This window comes from Kryptolebias marmoratus, linkage group LG4, assembly GCF_001649575.2.
Source record: "Kryptolebias marmoratus isolate JLee-2015 linkage group LG4, ASM164957v2, whole genome shotgun sequence".
Taxonomy (NCBI): domain Eukaryota; kingdom Metazoa; phylum Chordata; class Actinopteri; order Cyprinodontiformes; family Rivulidae; genus Kryptolebias; species Kryptolebias marmoratus.
Window position 1 is genome coordinate 1,272,301 of NC_051433.1, and position 18,661 is coordinate 1,290,961.

Sequence of the window (18,661 nt, forward strand, 5' to 3'; positions counted from 1 at the left end):
GAGAGCCCAGACACCCTGCGGAGGAAACTCATTTCAGCCGCTTGTATTCGCGATCTCGTTCTTTCGGTCACTACCCAAAGCTCATGACCATAGATGAGGGTAGGAACGTAGATTGACCGGTAAATCGAGAGCTTCGCTTTTTGGCTCAGCTCTCTCTTCACCACGACAGATCGGTGCAGCGCCTGCAAGGATAAATCAGTTTAATTAAAGTCAAAGTTGAAATGAATCAATTTTGTTTTTCTTTCAGGAGATAAACGGCATCACTGCAGCGCTGGCTGAGGAGCTGTTCCATAAAGGTCTGACTCCTTCGGACCCGTTTCCTCTCATTTCCTGACGTCTGTTAACAACAAACCCGTCTCCATCAGCAGGATGTTCTGCGTTCTGCTGCAGAGGTTCTGTCTGCAGAGGTTCTGTCGCAGAGGTTCTGCCTGCAGAGGTTCTGCCTGCAGAGGTTCTCCCTGCAGAGGTTCTCCCTGCAGAGGTTCTCCCTGCAGAGGTTCTGCCTGCAGAGGTTCTGCCTGCAGAGGTTCTGCCTGCAGAGGTTCTGCCTGCAGAGGTTCTCCCTGCAGAGGTTCTGTTTGCAGCTAACTGTTAAAACAACACAGATAAACTGGCTGAGTTTAAATCCTGAGGATGAAAAACTGAAATGTTTGCTTGTTTTTCACTCTGATGAATTAATAATCTGAATTATTGTGGTCTGTTTATTTTTATTTTACACCTTTTTGTTTGCAGAGACGTAAACTGTGATCATTTTCATCTGCAGACTTGTTGAAAAGTCTTTATTTCATTGAGTTAAACTTTAAATCTTAATTGTCGCAGGAGTGCCTTCAGATAAACGAGTAAAGAGACTGTCTGCTTCTGTCTGCAGGTGAGCAGCTGCTGCAGGCGAGAGAAGTGTTTTCTCTCTGTCCTCTGCAGCTTTACTCCGTCTCCCAGCAGCTCCGTCAGGCCAAACCCACCTGCTTCACCGGAGACGCCAAGAGGGACCTGGGACACATCCTCGACTTCACCTGCAGGCTGCGCTACCTCAGGGTAACAAACCTCCAAGTTCCCCGTCCTGTTTGTGTCAGGAACGGTTGTTCCAGCTGGGATTTGTCTGTCAGATTTCAGGAACCAGAGGTCCACTAGGAAGCAGTAACATCCAGGAGACCAGCCTCCCCTTCGACCTGTCTGTGTTCAAGTCCCTGCTGCACATCGAGGTGACTTTCTGCTCACTTACTGCAAACCTGCTGTATTTACTATTCATCCATCAACAAACACTTCAGGGACAGTCCAGTCAACTTTGAGGTGATGTTCTGTCTAATAGTAATATTTATTATCTGAACAGCTCCAAGTGTGGAGAAAGAGGCAAAAGTCTTCATCCAGGCTCGGCTAATGGTTTGTCAAACAAGAGCCTGATTTTTATCATTTTTTAAAAAAACGACAGACTGGTGTGAAAGAAGGCTACATTGGCTGATATTAAACCTTTAACATCTGTCTGTCACAGTTTGTTACACCTGGGAGCAGATAAATCATGTATCTGTTGATGGAGTCGAGTCCACCTGATCTACCTGCATCCCATCAGTCAGGAGTTTACTCGGCTCCCAGAGAACTGCTGAACGTTTTGAGACATTTTTGGAGCCTCCCTCGTGAATGCTGCTCATAATTTGTCTCCGTCAGTCGCAGCCCAGTGGGATACGGGTTAAAACGGGAAATTAACTGGTTTAGAGCCACAAAGGATGAAGTTGTTCTCCCATTAAAGAACACGGACACAGATATCCAGTTTCTGGTGGATTTATTTGCTGTGTTTCTGAAATAACAATACAAGAAACTATTAGTTTACTTTTTACTATATGTAATACAAATTTAATGTGATAACTACGTCTGCAGAGGACTATATTCAGCAATAAAGCAATATAAAGTAAGTTACACGGATCATATAAAGTAAACACGAGGCACACAGGCAGCATGACTTTTAACAGCTCACCACATGCAGCTTTAACTTCTGCACAACTAAAATACACACAAACACAAACACAGACTACCTGATATTCGGCTCACCTTCCACTCAGCAGTAAACCAGGAGAGTGGAGTTAAATGTTCTGTCTGTCGGGAGAGAAACCCTTACTTCACGCAGCACTTTTACACGCCGAGCGGTGCGTTCACAAGCATCAGAACAGCTATGGTGCATTTAAGAGCATAGGAATTATGAAACTTTTACAGAAACAAGCTGTAACTGCTCAGAAGTTGCCTCAGTAAACAAGTGTGAGTTTCTGCTCAGGTAATCAGGTGGGTTTTTTTTATTTGTTGTGATTCTTCGGATTAATCTCGAGTCTCTGCCTTCAGATCAGTGACTCCGGCTCTCAGCTGATTCAGGGTCTGCCGTCTCTGAGGTCCAGTCTGGCGACGATGAGCGTCCATCGCTCCACAGAATCCATGACGGTACGTCTGAGTTTAAGTCTGACCCGATCGGACAGATGTTGCAGCAGCTGTTTGAGCTCCTGTTCTTTCTTCTCCCTCCCCAGGCGATCCTGGTGCCCGAGGCGAGCGAGTTCTCCCAGTGGGAGCCCGAGGGGGCAGAGTCTGGGTGTCCCGTCACCGCCATCATTCCGGTGTGGAGGAACCTGACCACGCTGGACCTGAGCCACAACTGCATCAACAGCATCGACAGCTCGGTGGTGAGGACCTTTCCTCTCAGACCAGGACTGTTTTAATGTTTCATCATCAAACTGTTGCTCTGATCAGCTGTTCGTTCATGGTCACTTCACGTTCAGTCAGGAACAGATACTAGTTTTAAGATTTCATCTGTTTTTGTCTTCTGACGCCGAGTTTGTTTTCGTTGCAGAAACTGATCCCTAAGGTGGAGTTTTTAGATCTGAGCTTCAACCAGCTGACCTCCGTGGACAACCTGCAGGTATGAAACCGAGTCCAGCTCGATGAATCTGCTGCCGAAGTTCCAGTTTAACTCTGAGCTCCATGTTTCCATGTTGCAGCACCTGTACAACCTGGTCCACGTGGATCTGTCCTTTAACGGCCTCCGGGTCCTGGAAGCTGCTCACACTCGCCTGGGGAACATTAAAACCCTCAACCTGGCTGGAAACCAACTGGAGACGCTGAACGGCCTCTCCAAGCTCTACTCTCTGGTCAACCTGGACCTGAGCCACAACCGGCTGGCCCAGGTAATCCAAACCAGGGGTCCAGGTGTGCTCATGGCATTAATCCATCCAGGAAATGTGTTTTAGCTCCAGTCTAACAGTGTTTGTACAGAAATATGTGTCACAAATACGAACCACAGTCTGTCTCTGCCTGTTTTATCTGTGGTGGATGAACAGCAGGGAAAGTAAGTATAGGACAGTGCTGACAGCTAAGAAATCAGCTGAAATCTGCCCTCTCAGTGCAAATTAATGTCAGCTTCAAGCCCTGAGTGATGGACTATTAAAAGGTTTCTCACACAGAACCATCCTGATGCTGCAGCTTCCAGACGTGTTTCTAAACTCCTGAATGTTTCAGTGAGGCCATAAATCAGCTCCGAGCAAGATTTCTGACAGAGGAGTCGAGAGATGATCAGGAGAGATGTCCAGGAGGCAGGGACCGTTGTTTCTGTGTGAGCGCTGGAGCTCGTTCAAAGTTTCTGCAGAACTTCTGGACAAGATGCTGAATTTACTGGGAACTTCCAGGTCAGAGCACACGCCGTGTTCGGAGGAGAAACCACACATCCATCCTGAAACACCAGCAGTGAGGTTTGGAGGCTGGACCTTCATGGCGTGGGCCCGTTTCTCAGATGATGGTACCACCAGCAGGTTCAATGTACCGAGAAGAATCTGCTGCCATCTCCCTGGATGCTGAAGATGAAACCAACCGAGGGATTTCTCCTCTGGCTTCAAAGCTGCTGAACTTCAACGTTAGTCCAGATAAAAATCTGAAACCTCCAGAACCTCCAGAACCTTCAAGATCTGGAATCAGTTTGTGTGGAAGAATGGGACAAAATCCCACCTGAGTCCTTTCAGGAGACTTCATTTCCATCAGAGGCTTTCCTGCTAAGCATTAAATCAATTAATTAGTTTTAATTCCCTGTGTTGTTCCACTGAATTGTTTTGATTTCTTTGTCTGTTTGAGTTTCTTGGGTTGTTTCTGACATCCGGTGTGAATTTAATGGCAGTTAAAAAAAGAACGTTGACTTCTTCAGACCTCCTGAGAAGAACTTTCACGTTTGTCTAACAGAAAAATGTTATTTGATGTTTAATAAACTGTTAAATTACAAACATTATAAGCATGTCAGAACTGTCAGTACTTCTTCCTGTTCAGAGAGGTGATGACTCACCTGCTCATCGCTTCTCACGGTTTAAACTGTTTGTGACGTTTTTCCAGTTGGAGGAAATCAGGAATATCGGCGCTCTGCCGTGTTTGGAGAGACTCAACCTTTCCAGTAACCCCATGTGCATCATCCCAGACTACAGAACCAAAGTCCTGGCCCAGTTCGGAGACCGCGCAGCCGAGGTACGCCGCCGTGCAAAACTTTTAATCCAGCCCTGATTTCCTGCAAAGCGTGCAGACCGGAACAGTGGCGCTGCGGGCACTCTGACGGTGTTTTCTGACCGTTTCTGTGCTCGTCAGGTTTGCTTGGACTGTAACCTGACCACGGAGAAGGAGCTGGACACGGTGGAAGTGTTGAAGGCCATTCAGAAAGCCAAAGAAGCCAAAGACCGAATGAGCAGCAGCGACAAGAAGGTAAACGCCGTCACGCCGACGCAAACAGACACAGACGCTGGAGAGCAGTTTATTCACCAACATTAACCTCAGCTTCTCTGACAGAATAGGACCTTATTTTATATTTTAATGTGTGAAGAGTTTAAACAAGATATTTATCACGAGGATAATTAACGACCTACTTTAAAACCAAAGCTAAAATTAATTCCAGCAGCAGAGAAAATAAAGTCAAAGTTTTTAAACTCTCTCCAAACTGACAAAATTATTCTATTTTTATTTTTTTCTGGGAAACAAGTTTGTACTTCAAGATGTTTACGTTTTTGTCCAATGAAACACTTTTTTTAGGTATTTACCTGCTTGAAGATCAGTTTTTACAGAAAGGATAAATTTTGCCAAAGCTGAATATTTTTCTTCTTAATTTTAATCGTAAAATAAATAAAATGTTAGAAACTGCCTGAATTCATCCACCTGACTGTGATGAGTTGTTTAAGAGATAAAACAAGATATTTTAACAGTATTATCATGTCATTTATTTAATGTTTGAACAGGAAAAATAAACTGTAAACTGTTTATTTGTATTTTTTTTTTTTGTTTCTACAATATTTGTAACTTTGCAAAGTGTAACAAAAAAAAATTAAACAATAAAGAAACGCACACGTCTAACATTTTTTATCAGTTGTTTCAACGTAAAAAGAATTATTCACAATATTTTTATACATTTACAAACTCAAAGATGCCACAGTGAGCGTTAGGGGCGAAGAAATGTAATTTAATAAAAAGATCTCTGCCTCCGGAGGAGTTAAAGATCTGAGATCAGAGGAGGAGCTGGAAACAAAACTCTGGATTTACTGCCCCACAGTCCAACCCTCACCTGTGGTCCTGAGGTCTGGATCCGGTCTGAGAGAACCAGATCCTGGATCCAAGGGCCTGAACTGTTTCCTCTGTAGGAGGCCGGGCTCCTCCTCATCGACAGGAGGCATCTGAGGTGGGGGGAGGAGACCCTGGGGCAGACCCAGGACTCTCCGGAGGGATTAATCCAGGGGTCTCCAGTCCTGGTCCTCAGGGCCTCCATCCTGCAGGTTCTCCTTGTTCCTCTGCTCCAACACACCTGATCTGAATCAATGGGTGACTAACAGGCTTCTGCAGAACATGAAGAGGTGATTTAACCTCTGAATCAGGTGTGTTGGAGCAGGAAACGGGTAACACCTGCAGGATGGAGGCCCTGAGGACCAGGACTGGAGACCCCTGGATTAAATGTTTTAGGGTCCTCCTGTAGGAGCTGAGGAGAGGAGCTCCTCCTCGTCGACAGGAGGCAGCTGAGGTGGGGGGAGGAGACCCTGGGGCAGACCCAGGACTCTCCGGAGGGATTAAATGTTTTAGGGTCCTCCTGTAGGAGGAGAGGAGAGGAGAGGGAGGTCTGGACTCGTTACTCAGAGAGTCGACCACAGATCGGAGGAAGGAAACGGACGGACATCGTTTAACTTACAGCTGAATCCAGATGTTTTCATCCACTCACCAAACATTTTCTGCTGTAGGATTCTGTTTTTTATACACCTGGTTTCAGGTGTAGCTGTGAGGCTCAGGAGGTAAAACAGTTTTTGTTGTCAGATTGTTTTAATGTGTGTGAAGTTTTATTCATTTAACTCTGGTTAAACACCTCCAGGATGTTTTCCTGAGCGCTGGCATCGGCTCAAGCTTCATTCATAAAACAGGAAGTAGAAATAAACAGTTTAAACATCTCTGCAGCTTCTATAAAGTGTAAACATTTATTTCTACCTGTCTTCAGATTTAAAATAACTCACAGTTTGTCTCCTCTTCATCACTGAAGAACTCGGGGGTGTATCTGGTTAATAAAGGTGTTTAAGATCAGATGATCTCTGAAGGCTTCGTCCTGTTTGTCCTCTTTGTCAGATCAGTGAGGAGACCAGACCGCCTGCTGCTGCTGCGCCTCCTCCCTCCTCCTCCTCCTCCTCTTCCTCCTCTTCCTCCTCGGCCCAGCAGGCTGCCCGCCCCAGCCAAGGTAATCATGTATGTATCGGGCTGTGCTGATGTTCAGTTTCTTCTGAATGTAAACAAACAAACAAACAGCTGAATGAGTTTGTTCAAAAGATGCTGAAACAGCTGAAACTGAGATGTTAAAGCTAAAAGAAGCAGAACATTAGCTGGAGCATAACGCTAACTGAAAGCTAAAGGTAGCAGAATGCTAAAAGGTCAAAGTAGCCGAGCCGTAGCTGAAAGCTAAAAATGGGAAAGTTTTTAAAGGAGCTGAAGAGATTTCAACGTATTTCTGTGGAGAAAGAATCTGAAAAGTATAAAAGCCATCTCCTGAATGAGCCGAACGTTTGGATTTAAAAAAACAGCTAAAAATGAACAAACGATCTTCATCAAAACTGAACAAAGTTTAAAGAAATACTTTGATTGTAAGAAACGTACAGAAAACAACCGTTTGTTCTTTTTTTTCCACCACCTCAGATCTGTCGCCCTCTTCTGAGCTGGTGAAGTAAAATCAAGCTTCTAAGAAGTGAAATATTTACTCTATGTTCTGACAGACTTTCATAAAGACTTTCAGACTCTTCGGCTGTTTTTATTAGAAACATCTGAGCCGCGTCGGTTCTTCTGGTTTCTGCTTGTTTGTGCTTCACGTTCCACAGAAATCCTCGTCTTTTATTTCCTGAAGTGAAATCAGATCTTTCTCCAGATGTTTTCTCTGACGTTCTGTTTCAGAAGTGACGAGCAGAGAAGAAGTCGCAGTTCTCCCTCCTCCTCCTCCTCCTCCTCCTCCTCCTCCGAGCTTTAACACCGACACACACCTCCTGCCTGCTGACTCCGCTCAGGTGAGACACACCTGAGAGGCTGAGGTCATTTAAGAAGACTGATGTTGATGTGAGCAGAGCTTTTCTGTTTACCTGCAGGAACAGCCGATCTGTGGAGACCAGACGAGCTCCTCTTCATCATCTTCCTCCTCTGCAGCCGTCTGGTCAGTACGAACCACCAAACAAAGATGAAAACATGTTCAGATCTGCTTCTTAAACAGAAAATAAGCTGATGAAGCTTCTCTCTCCTCCCTCCCAGTTGTGTCTGCTCCTCCTCCTCCTCCTCCTCCTCCTCCTTCAGGCCACCTGAAGCTCCGTGTTCCTCCTGCAGCGCCTCCTGGTGTCCTCTGCTTCCCGCTCACCTGTCCTCCTTCACCTCCTCCAACAAAGACTTCATTACCCAGCTCTCCCAGCGGCTCAGCTCGGCTGTGAGGGAGGAGGAGGAGGAGGAGGAGGAGGAGGAGGAGGAGGAGGAGGAGGAGGAGGAGGAGGAGGAGGAGGAGGAGGAGGAGGAGGAGGAGGAGGAGAAGGAGGAAGAGAGGTGTGACTCAGATGTTCAGTCTCAGGTCGATGTCGGCAGTCGCAGGTAATTCTGTTCCTCCTCACCTGGATTCACCTTCAGCTGTTTTAGCTGATTATATAACAAGATGTTCAGCTCGTTCACAACATTTCAGCTTTAACTTCTGGGTTTTTGAAGAGGTTATACTTTTAAAAATATTTAACTTTATTTACCTTTTTTTACTCAGAATAACTGAAGAGCTTCAAATCTTTGAAAAAATGCCTCATTTGTAGCTTTTAGCTGCTGTTTTTATAGTTTTAGCTGCTGTTTTGCTAATTTTAGATATTAGCTACTATTTTGCCCATATTCAATTTTAGCAACCGATTTGTTGAAATTGTTTTGCAGCTACAGTTTTTCTGGTTTTAGCGGCTTTTTTTCCTCCACTTTTAGCTTTTGTTAACAGCTTCAACAGAGATCATGTTGTTAATCAGATTAAATATGGCCGAATTTCTGTTTTTCTGCTCACTCTTTCAGTCCGAGCTCCAGAGACGGCTACTTTGAGATGGGACTGGACGACTTGGGGGAGGAGCCCGTTTGCTCCTCCCCCTCGGCGCTCCCCGCTCCCATTCCCGAGGAGGACGGCGGCCGGGTCGAGGAGGCGGAGCTTCAGATCCACAGAGTCCTGTGGTGCTGCTGCGTCCGGGTGGATGAGGAGGTGAAGCAGAGGGAGGCGTGTCTGGTTCTGACGGACCGGCTGTTGGGCCTGCTGCATCTGTCACATGACTCCCTGTTGGCCAATCAGGGAACAGGTAAATATTTAACAGAGTTTTTACAATTAAAGCTAAAGTAGAAACCAGTTTTTATTAGTGTGGAGTTTCCAGATGTGAAATGTTTATATTCAGAGCAGGAGCAGAGTCCAGCTATGGAGGAGGTTCTGTCGGGCCTGCAGGTGGACCTCCTGGTGCCGTACTCCCAGCTCCTGCTGTCCTCCCGGTCCGAGCTCCTCGACTCCTGCCTCTCCTTCGGAGTCAAAGCCAGTCCGACCCGCCGGTTTGTCTTCTCCGAGGCCGAGGAGCTGCGCCGGACCAGAACCGAGCTGGAGGAGCTGCTGCAGGTCAGAGACGGCCTCTGAGGTCACCGTGTTCTTCATCAGTGTTCTTCATCGTGTTCTTCATCTGTGTTCTTACTTTTCCCACGTTTCTTACAACCGAACTGCTTCTTCTTCGAGACATTTTAGCCGTTCATATGTTCACACCTTCGGCTCTTTTTATATTTTCCAAAATATTTCACTTTGTTTTCAGATGTTTTCCTGTAGAAAAACACGGAGATCTCCTCAGCTCCTTCAGCAGCCGTCAGGAAGTCGTTCTGGGAGAATTTCTCTGTTTTTGTGTCAACCGTTAAAATCTGCTCTTGTTTGTTTCTTCAGAGCGACCCAGAGCCCCCCGGCGCCCCTCAGCTCCTCCCCCCGTCGCTGATCAACTCCTGGGAGCTGGAGGAGAGCCAGGGAGCCCAGGGAGGCTATCCTGCCCACATCTTCTGCTCCTCTTCCTCCTCTGCCTCAGACACGTGCTCCCTCCTTTCTGACGTCCTCTCCGAGGATCCCTGCCTCCTCTCCCTCCTCTTCCTCACCCACAGACACCTCTGGCTGCTGAAGATGGACCTCAGAGAGCTGGCGAAAGAGGAGAGCGTCAGCCTTCGTCAGTCCTCCTCTTCGTCCTGGTGCAGGCTGGTTCGTGTTCCTCTCGGCTCCGTGGTTCTGCAGCCCGGAGAGAGAGAGGCTCAGATCAGGGACAGAACCGACTCCGGGTCCTGTCCCGACCCACAGCACCCCCACAGGTGCTTCAGCCTCTGAACGCTGCCTTCACACTTCAGCTACTGTTAGCTTTTAGCTACTCTCCTGCTTCTTTTAGCTTGTTCTTCTCATTTCTGCGTGTTTGAACTTTATTAACTCTGATTTCGTGTCCAGAAGTCGTCATTCTTTGGTTCTGCTCCTCGGCGGTCAGAGGCTGCTGCTGCTCTTCGCTCTGACCCAGAACAGGAGCTCCTTCCTGGGAGACCTCGTCCAGAGGAGAGCGTCTCTGGAGGGGCTGAAGATGGTGGCCCTGCCCCGACCCTGCAGGTCCCGTCCGCCCCGAGGACCAGGTGAGCACCGGACACCTGTTCATCCCGACTCACCAGGCTTCACCGCTGACAGCTGCTGCCGTTTCAGCTCGTTTCAGGTGCAGGAACCACTGCTATTGCTCCTGCGACCGGACGCACACCTCCGGCAGGTAGATGTTTGAATTATCACTTTAAAGTTCAGAACCGTGTTTATGCTCAGCAGCAGATGAGGAGGGAAGTCCGAACAGTTTTACAGCTTAGTTCTGCTGCTGACGGTTTTTATCGCCTCCTCTCCTCAGCTGGGACTCTTCCAAACCCCAGGCGGAGGAGAACGAGCCGTCCCCGCACCTCATCCCCGGTCTGTCCCCAGGACTGAAGCTCCTGGCTGGACTCAGGCCTCAGCAGCTGCAGGCTTACTTCCACAGATATATAACACAAGTAAGGCACAAACATGGGTCTCCACTTTAACACCTGCTGCTTTTATTTTCAGCCCAGGAGTTGAGAATCAGGAAGCAGACAGAAGTTCATGTCTGGCTTCTTGGAAGAACAAAACGGAGACATTTAGGCAGCTTTAAGGTGACTTTAAGGTTTGGAAATAGCCGTATTTAGTTTTTAATCCTTTGTTGTCTTGTTTTTAAACAGTTTGAGGCGGAGGAGCTGAGACACGTTCTGTGGCTTTCCGTGGTTCTCTACAAATCTCCAGAGACCGAACTGACCTGCTGTCTGCTGCTGTCCAACGACTCCATCTACTTCCTGTTGGAGGACTCCGCCGCCGCGCTGAGTCATCACTCAGGTGGGGCGAGACGAGCCGCTGGTACCGAGAACGAACCCAGACACAGCTCAGTTCAAGATGGCCGCCACAGCGAGCAACACAAAATCTGTTTTACAGATATTAAATTTGTTGAGTCATCCCCGACACAAACTGTGTGTGTCATGAGATGTTTGCTGACAGAACAGTGCAGTTACATGATCGCCCGCCCGTCATGGTGGCAGACATTAATAACGCCGAGCGCTGAATGACGGCTGGAGCTAAAATTAGCAAAGCACGTGCTAAAGCTAAAGCTAGCTGAACTCTGTAAATGTTTGTCTGTCTCAGTGTTGGACGTGTTGGACTCGGGGGACACAGAGACCAGTCTGTGCTGCTGTCTGTCCATCAGGCTGTCCGAGCTACTGGCTGTCAACGTGGGACTCTTCGACCAGTACTTCCGGATCGTAGGTCTGTGGCTCCCCGCACACACACACACACACACATACACCTTCTTGAACCGCCTGTCTCCTGGCAGGACGCTCGGCGGATCACATCGTGTGCTGCCTCAGCAGGGACAGTTACGGGACGGGCGTCTTCCTGCAGGAGCTGATGGCGGCTCTCAGTCTGCAGCAGCAGCTTCCTCCTCCAGAACCGTCGGATCAGGACTTCTACTCCCAGTTCACCAACACAAACACAGGTAAGCAGGCGTCCTTCGTCCTTCGTCCTTCGTCGCTCCTCAGTGGCAGACGGATCCTGACAGGATTCCTCCCCCTGCAGGTAAGATGCAGAACTACGAGCTGATCCACAGCAGCAAGGTGAAGTTTATTTATCCCAGTGAGGAGGAGATGGGAGACCTGACCTTCATCGTGGCAGAGAGGAAGACTTCAGTCGGTTCAGCCTCCTCCTCCTCCTCCTCCTCTTCCTCGTGCTCCTTTAACATCCTGCTCTACCTGCTGGTGTTTCAGGTAAAAACTTTGACTGAACTGGAACTTAATATTTTTGGGATTTTAACCTTTTAAAGTCCTCAGATTTCTTGCTGCAGGGTCAGAACCTTCATCTGGTTTTTGTCCTCCAGGTGCAGACCCCCAGCCAAAGTTCTGCTCTTTCAGGCCCGTCCTCCTCTGGTTCTGGGCCGTCTCCAGTCCTTCAGCCCCGGACTCTGATCCTCACCAGCACCGACCTGTTCCTGCTGGACGAGGACTACGTCAGCTATCCGCTGCCGGACTTCGCCAAGGAGCCTCCATCCAGGTGAGCCCACTGGACCTCCTCCTGCGGCAGAACCACCACAGAAGAAGAACTCGGGGCAGTGAGGAAGTAGGAGCGGCTCTGTGCTGCGTTTCTTCATCCTGCAGACAGTTTGTGGTTGAGTTTAATCACAGGATGAGAGAAAGAGGAAGAAGAGGAGACACTGAGTCGTAGACAAGATGCTGACAGACACAAGAAAAACGGCAGCTGTTCCTGAGCCCCGGACGTTCCCTGATTCATCTTTTTTCTTAGAAAATCACAACGATCAGTTTAGACGGGGGGCGTGCACGTTTACAACCAGTCCTGAAGTTTAAATATCCGCTCATTTAATGCCTGGAAAACAGATGCAAACAGCTCTTTTTAGGGAAATAACCTTTTAGATAAAAACTAACAGATTACTGCCTGCTGACAAATTATCAGACCATAAAGTTTGTTCTCCGCTTCTGTCTGTGTCTGTTAGCAAAATATCTCCTGACCCACTGGAGGGATTTTAATGAAACTCTCACCGGATGTTTATCTACGACTAACTACTATAGTATTTTATCTACTGTGGATACAGGAATACAACTAATGAGCTAACATTTGGTGTGGTAGTCGCTGAGAGTCATTCACAGCAGATACTCATCATAAGATGATCTCAGTCTGAAGCAGGGGTCTCCAGTCCTGGTCCTCAGGGTCTCCATCCTGCAGGTTCTCCTTGTTCCTCTGCTCCAACACACCTGATCTGAATCAATGGGTGATTAACAGTCTTCTGCAGAACATGAAGAGGTGATTTAACCTCTGAATCAGGTGTGTTGGAGCAGGAAACAGGTAAAACCTGCAGGATGGAGACCCTGAGGACCAGGACTGGAGACCCCTGGTCTAAAGGCAGCGGGTGATATGCATTCTTTGGAGAAATGTTAGACCTTTAATTCGGTAGAAAACAAACCTGCTGCTGGATTTAAACTCCATCTGTGTTCCTGGAGTCGTGTTTTAAATCTTTCTGGATTATCTGAAAACAAACAATCACTTGTTTATTTTATTTTAAATCCTGTTTTAGTTTGTAGACTCACATTTAGTATCTTTGTTTACAGGTTTTGACACATAAACTGAGATGAATAACGAGTATTTGTCCCGCTGCAGGGAGCGTTACCAGCTCCGCGAGGCCCGGAGGATCCGGGACCTGGACCGGGTCCTGCTGGGGTACCAGACATATCCTCAGGCTCTGACTCTGGTGTTCGACGACCTGCCGGGCCCCGACCTGCTCTGCCACCTCACCATGGACCACTTCGCCTCCGGCGGGGAGGAGGCGCGGCCCAGAGGGGGCGTGGCCAGCCGGGGCGCCGAGGGGGAGGTGCAGTGGTGCGTTTTCGTCCCGGGGGCCGACAGCAGGGAGAGGCTGATCTCGCTCCTGGCTCGGCAGTGGGAGGCGCTGTGCAGCCGGGAGCTTCCTGTGGAGCTCACCGGCTGATTGGCTGATGAGGCCGATGGGCGGAGTCAATGCTCGTTTTGGGCTAATCAGGGTATTTTAGTTTGTATTCACAAAAATCACCAAAAAGGAAAGAAGGACGCTCAGCTCTGCGGGTTCAGATGACTTCTCCATTTTTAACATTCCAGTTTTTAAATCAACGAATCACCAGATTAAACCGTTTATTTAAACCCACACCTGACATCCCATAAACTCCTGACTCCTGAAATATCCTCCAGGCTGTGGGGCGGCGTCAGCAGGCGGCGCCTCCGGTCCTGAAACAGAACCTGAGGAAGTAACCAAGTACTGAAGCTCGGCCCGCGGGTTGGGATTATTTATCTGAGTTTGTTTATTTTCTGGAACATTAACTTTAATCTAAGCAACATGTTGGATTCAGGGTTCCCATGAGAAGCACAGCAACTCCGGACAAGAATAAAACCGACACAAATGAGCGAAAAATTGGATGAACAAGTCGTTAATATTTGGAGTAAATCAGGTTTTTATTTCATTCATTCTGTCAGTTTTACAAACACTGAGCTGAATGTTGGCGTGGTAGTTGCTGAGAGTCATCTCTATCACTGCTTAGAAGTAAAGTTTTTCTAACATGGAGCTGATTTGTGCAATAAAACAACAATAACAGCAAAATGTGGGACCAACTCAGAGGTGGAACTGTGTTAGCAAAAAGTTTGAACTTTGCTGTCTGGAAACCAAACGGAGGCGACTTTTAGAGCCCGTCTGCACGGCTCTGGATACGCTTTTAAATAAATAATTATCTCTTTTTTTTTTTGTCCACACAGGAAGTGATGAGATCCACGTTAATGAGTTTAAAATACAGAGAAAGAAGAGTCTGAGTTCTTAATTATTTCAAATTATCGATCAGTTTAAAGGACCTGTCGGACGTCTCCGTCCCTTCAGCTGTTTTCAGTCACTTCGGCTGTTTTCAGTCATTTCGGCTGTTTTTGTAGGTAAAACCAACATGTCGGAGCTGCAGTTTCTTTCTGAAAGTTTTTTTGACGAGTCTTCATGACTTTCCAATGAGTAGCTTTAAATTAAACATGCAGAAAACCTTTTTTTTAACTATCCAGAGTAAATGTGGACAGAAGCATCTTTTTGCTTTATTTGAGTTCAGGACAGCTTGTTTCTGGTCTCCTGCAGCAGATTTGTTGTTGCATTAATAAACTGTTTATTGTGATCTTAATTTATAAGAACAGAAACATTCCTGTGAGTCATTTCATCTGTTTCCTTCAGTCAGATTACAGAGTTTGTGTCTTTATCTTAGCTTAGCACAAACACCAGACGCTCCGTCTATCAAAAGAAATGTTTAAAGTGTCTTTATTTAACTCCAAGGCTGTTGGATTTTATTTTCTTTGTAAATTTGCTTTGAAACCAAAACTTTCTTTAACGTATTTATCATGTGTTTTCATTCTCTGAAAACTGACAGTTTTTGTGGAAATTGGGGCACGAACCCTTAAAGCTGCTCTCCGAACGCTTTATTTCCTGCTCTTATAACTGATGAAACAGTATTAATAAACTGGAACCTGTTTAATAAATGGAACTCCTGAAGCGGATTATATCTCCAACATGAACTCTAAGGGTTATTTTTTGTATTATTTTCTGTTTTATATTGTGGACAAACAGGGACGCTCCACCGGCTTGCCACTGAATTAAAGTGAAATTTCAACTTTCCTCGTGGCGAAGTGGTTTGTTGTTTTTGTCTGTTTCTGGTTGTTTGGTTCTTCGAGGATCAGCAGGATTTCACCGCAGTCTGAGCTCCTTCCAGCTGACGCAGCAGGAAGTCAGAACCGGCACCGCGTCGACCATCTGAGGATCAAAAGTGTTTCTGAAAGATTCTTCACGTTTGCAGATAAACAGTAAAAACTAAAAAACATGTTTTACTGCAAAGACTGATTGTTATCGCCCGCTGCTGAGAGGCCGTCCTCTTCTTCTTCTTCTTCTTTCAGGTGAACTAACAGTCATCCTGAGGACAGATTGTCCCCCCTGAGCTGCGGCGTCCTGGCTGCTCGCCTCGTCCTCCCCGTCTGTTGAGGCGGGCGATCATGTCTTGGTAGGTCAATCAACAGACCTCTAAAGTGTTCGAAACTTATTGTTTTATAACCCAACCTACAGACTTCATCTCTGACCTGCCTGCTGTGTTCCTTGGTCTTCATGATGCTGATCACTGATGCTCACAGAACAGCTGGAACAGCTGGATTTAACCTGACATTAAAGACAGGTGGACGATGTTTCCTAACGAGAGAAATTACATTTTCTGTGAAAATGCAACAAGAGCTGAGTGACTCAAACTAACAGAAGAGAAGCTTAAATTAGCAAAACAGCAGCTAAAACTACAATTAACAAAACAGCAGCTAAAACTACAATTAACAAAACAGCAGCTAAAACTACAATTAACAAAACAGCAGCTAAAACTACAATTAACAAAACTGCAGCTAAAATTGCAAAACAGCAGCTATAAGCAAAACAAATCAGAATGGTAGCTAAAAGCTAAAAGTAGCATTAGAAACCGAGCAGCTGAAGTTGTTTTATTTTAAGGAGGTAAAGAGATCTCAATGTGTTTCTGTTGGGAGTTTCATTTTAAATAAAGTTAAATATATTTTAAATATATAAAAGTTTCAAATACTGAAGGCCGTAGCAGCCGTTACCTGAATGAGCTGAACGTTTTTATTTTAAAAAACAGCTAAAAAAGAACAAAGTCTGCAGAAGTTAAGCTACAAAAAAACGATCAGGAAAAAAACCAAATGGATGCTGACTCGGCGTTCACACAGTCAGGTGACTTCTGATTGGTTGCTGGCGACACATTGTACTGATGTCAGCCATGACTCAGGTTTTCAGCGGATTCAGACGAGTGATTTGTTTACATTCAGCGCGTACCCGCGTTTCAGAAACTGCATATCAGTAAACTCTGTCAAACTGCACCGTTTCATATGTTTGATTTTATACTTTGCACTGATTAATTAGTTTAATTTACTTGCTTTTAAACATTCACACCTTAATTTACACCTCAGGTAATAAAACCTGTTATTTGGACTTAATTAAAAACATTTTAGTCATTTTCTATGAGTTCTGACCTACAATAAATTAAATTTTATTTGCTTATTAAAGACTAAATAGACGTTTAAAGTCATTTAAAACTTGCTCCGGTCAGCAGCTGGTCAGCAAAACACACCATCAACCGGTTCAGCTTCCTGCGTTTCCTGTCTGTCATCATGAAGTTCCACCGATTTCCTGTTTGGGGACAGTTTAACGACCGAAAACAGAGATACTGTACCAGGAAGTGCCCGATCAGCTAAAACCAGCTGCCTGACCCTGAGCCGGTTTCTGATGGGAAAGAATTTCTGTCCGGGTTTTTGTTTTTGTGCAAAGAAAAAACTGCAGTAAAAAGCAGATATTTCAGCCGTTTTTAAGGAACAAACAGGACGAAGCGTTATCTCTGCTGAGCTTCGTGTTCTGTCTCTGAATTTATCAACGCTTCTGTTAAAACAAGATTCAGACGCGGAAGCGAAGGGTTAAATCAGACCGTTTCAGTTGGTTGGATAATCTGAATTAAATAAAAGCTGATTTTCAAACCAGTTTAGTTTGTTAAATCTTTCCCCTCAGCTTCAGCTGGTTAATATAAGACCAGTTCAGGCTGTTAATAAAATTTAGCATCTCCAGCATAAAACACAAAGTTTCTGCTGATTGAAAACTTCTGTTGAAACAGGAAGACGAGCTGAAAGATCCCAGCAGCTTCTGACACGAACTCCTCTTCCTTTTGCTTCTGATTCGTAGTTTTGTAAAGTCAGCAGAGTGGCCGTGTTTGGGGTAAATCCTGTTTTAATCACTTTATTTTCTTCTTCTTCTCCTTCAGGCTGGCGGCGCTGATGGAAGACGGGTCAAAAAACATCCTCAACCTTCCTCTACTTTTCTGAGTCAGCAGTTTCTGCGTCGGGGCGCAGAAACCCTTTACTGCTTTCACCGCACCCGTAATCTATGAAGCACTCTTAATAAGACAGGCAGACCAGAAAGTAAGTTTAAAAAGACTCTTAACCCGTGAGCAGGAGGTTCTGATGGTCCCACAGCTTCAGGTTGATGGTTCTGCAGGGTTCATGGAGGAGATATAATACGATGGAAGTCTATGAGAGTTTGAGTGTGTGACCTCTGACCTCTGGGTGGATTTGAGAGGAACCCAGTCCAGCAGAGAGACACATTGGGAGAAGAAGCTGGAGAAGAAGAGGAAAGACTAGTGATATAATAACAGGAACGCAGCTGAAAGATGATTTGATTTGATCAAATTTAGCTGAAGAAGCTGAAACTGAGTCGTTCAAATTAAAACGAGAACAGAGGCTGAAAGCTTAAAAAACAATAACTAAAATGAGCAAAACATGCCAAGTTTAGCAAAACAACTTTAGTTTAAATGATTAAAAGTAGCAGAATGATTGCTAAAAGCTAATAGCTGCAGAAGGAGACAAACAGGGAGCAGATTTTAGAGATAAATTGAGGATATCTTCATGTATTTCTTACTTTAAATATGTTTAAAAGTAAAAACCTAAAAGTAACAGCAGGTATCTCCTGAATGAGCCGAACATTTTGATTTTATGAACCCCTAAAACATAGAATAGAAACTATAAACAGGAAAACAAACATGTAAATGCTGACTCAGCATGAACGCAACAGCTTTAATGTTTTTACATGGTCACCCTGAATTAGATGTTACATGTTTTTATTCAAAGACTTTTTCCTCTTTATTGTAAGTTTAAATAAAAACCAGCATCAGGAGAAGTGAAGGTGAGTCTGGTTGGTTCAGCACCTGCAGCCACCAGGTGGGGTCAAAGTTCACAGCGTCCCCCTGAAATCAGGAAATAAATCCTCTCTGTGCTTCTGTTTCAGTGAACCTCGGGTCGATCATCAGGATGAAACTGAGGCAGCCGGAGTTGGAGCTTCTCTTTGGTTTTATGGAGAAAATAGTTTGTTGTCCTGAGAGAAACATGGCTGCCTGAGTGAAACATGGCTGCCCGAGGAAAACATGGCTGCCTGAGTGAAACATGGCTGCCCGAGTAAAACATGGCTGCAGGAGTAAAACATGGCTGCCCGAGTAAAACATGGCTGCCTGAGTGAAACATGGCTGC

At 45.8% G+C, this 18,661-nt stretch overlaps 1 protein-coding gene across 4 annotated transcripts in view; it reads left to right on the top strand.

The window, feature by feature from the left end:
- The window catches only part of nisch (nischarin), an 18,600-nt gene extending 3,376 nt beyond the window's left edge, over nt 1-15,224 (top strand). Inside the window, exons 4-28 of one of the 4 annotated variants that reach the window (XM_017439777.3) lie at nt 248-296; nt 869-1,032; nt 1,104-1,199; nt 2,326-2,421; nt 2,505-2,657; nt 2,825-2,893; nt 2,973-3,158; nt 4,348-4,476; nt 4,594-4,707; nt 6,598-6,706; nt 7,411-7,520; nt 7,599-7,663; nt 7,759-8,085; nt 8,533-8,807; nt 8,880-9,112; nt 9,425-9,834; nt 9,965-10,140; nt 10,208-10,268; nt 10,398-10,536; nt 10,741-10,891; nt 11,195-11,314; nt 11,382-11,543; nt 11,624-11,811; nt 11,922-12,094; nt 13,214-15,224. In XM_017439777.3, the coding sequence (XP_017295266.2) occupies nt 248-296; nt 869-1,032; nt 1,104-1,199; nt 2,326-2,421; nt 2,505-2,657; nt 2,825-2,893; nt 2,973-3,158; nt 4,348-4,476; nt 4,594-4,707; nt 6,598-6,706; nt 7,411-7,520; nt 7,599-7,663; nt 7,759-8,085; nt 8,533-8,807; nt 8,880-9,112; nt 9,425-9,834; nt 9,965-10,140; nt 10,208-10,268; nt 10,398-10,536; nt 10,741-10,891; nt 11,195-11,314; nt 11,382-11,543; nt 11,624-11,811; nt 11,922-12,094; nt 13,214-13,541 (4,083 nt within the window). In that variant the 3' untranslated portion in view covers nt 13,542-15,224. Of the gene's footprint in view, nt 1-247; nt 297-868; nt 1,033-1,103; nt 1,200-2,325; nt 2,422-2,504; nt 2,658-2,824; nt 2,894-2,972; nt 3,159-4,347; nt 4,477-4,593; nt 4,708-6,597; nt 6,715-7,410; nt 7,521-7,598; nt 7,664-7,758; nt 8,086-8,532; nt 8,808-8,879; nt 9,113-9,424; nt 9,835-9,964; nt 10,141-10,207; nt 10,269-10,397; nt 10,537-10,740; nt 10,892-11,194; nt 11,315-11,381; nt 11,544-11,623; nt 11,812-11,921; nt 12,095-13,213 lie in introns of those variants that run through there. The other 3 variants (XM_025002429.2, XM_025002430.2, XM_017439778.3) reach the window with 3 other exon arrangements.
- Nucleotides 15,225-18,661: the final 3,437 nt, after the last annotated feature.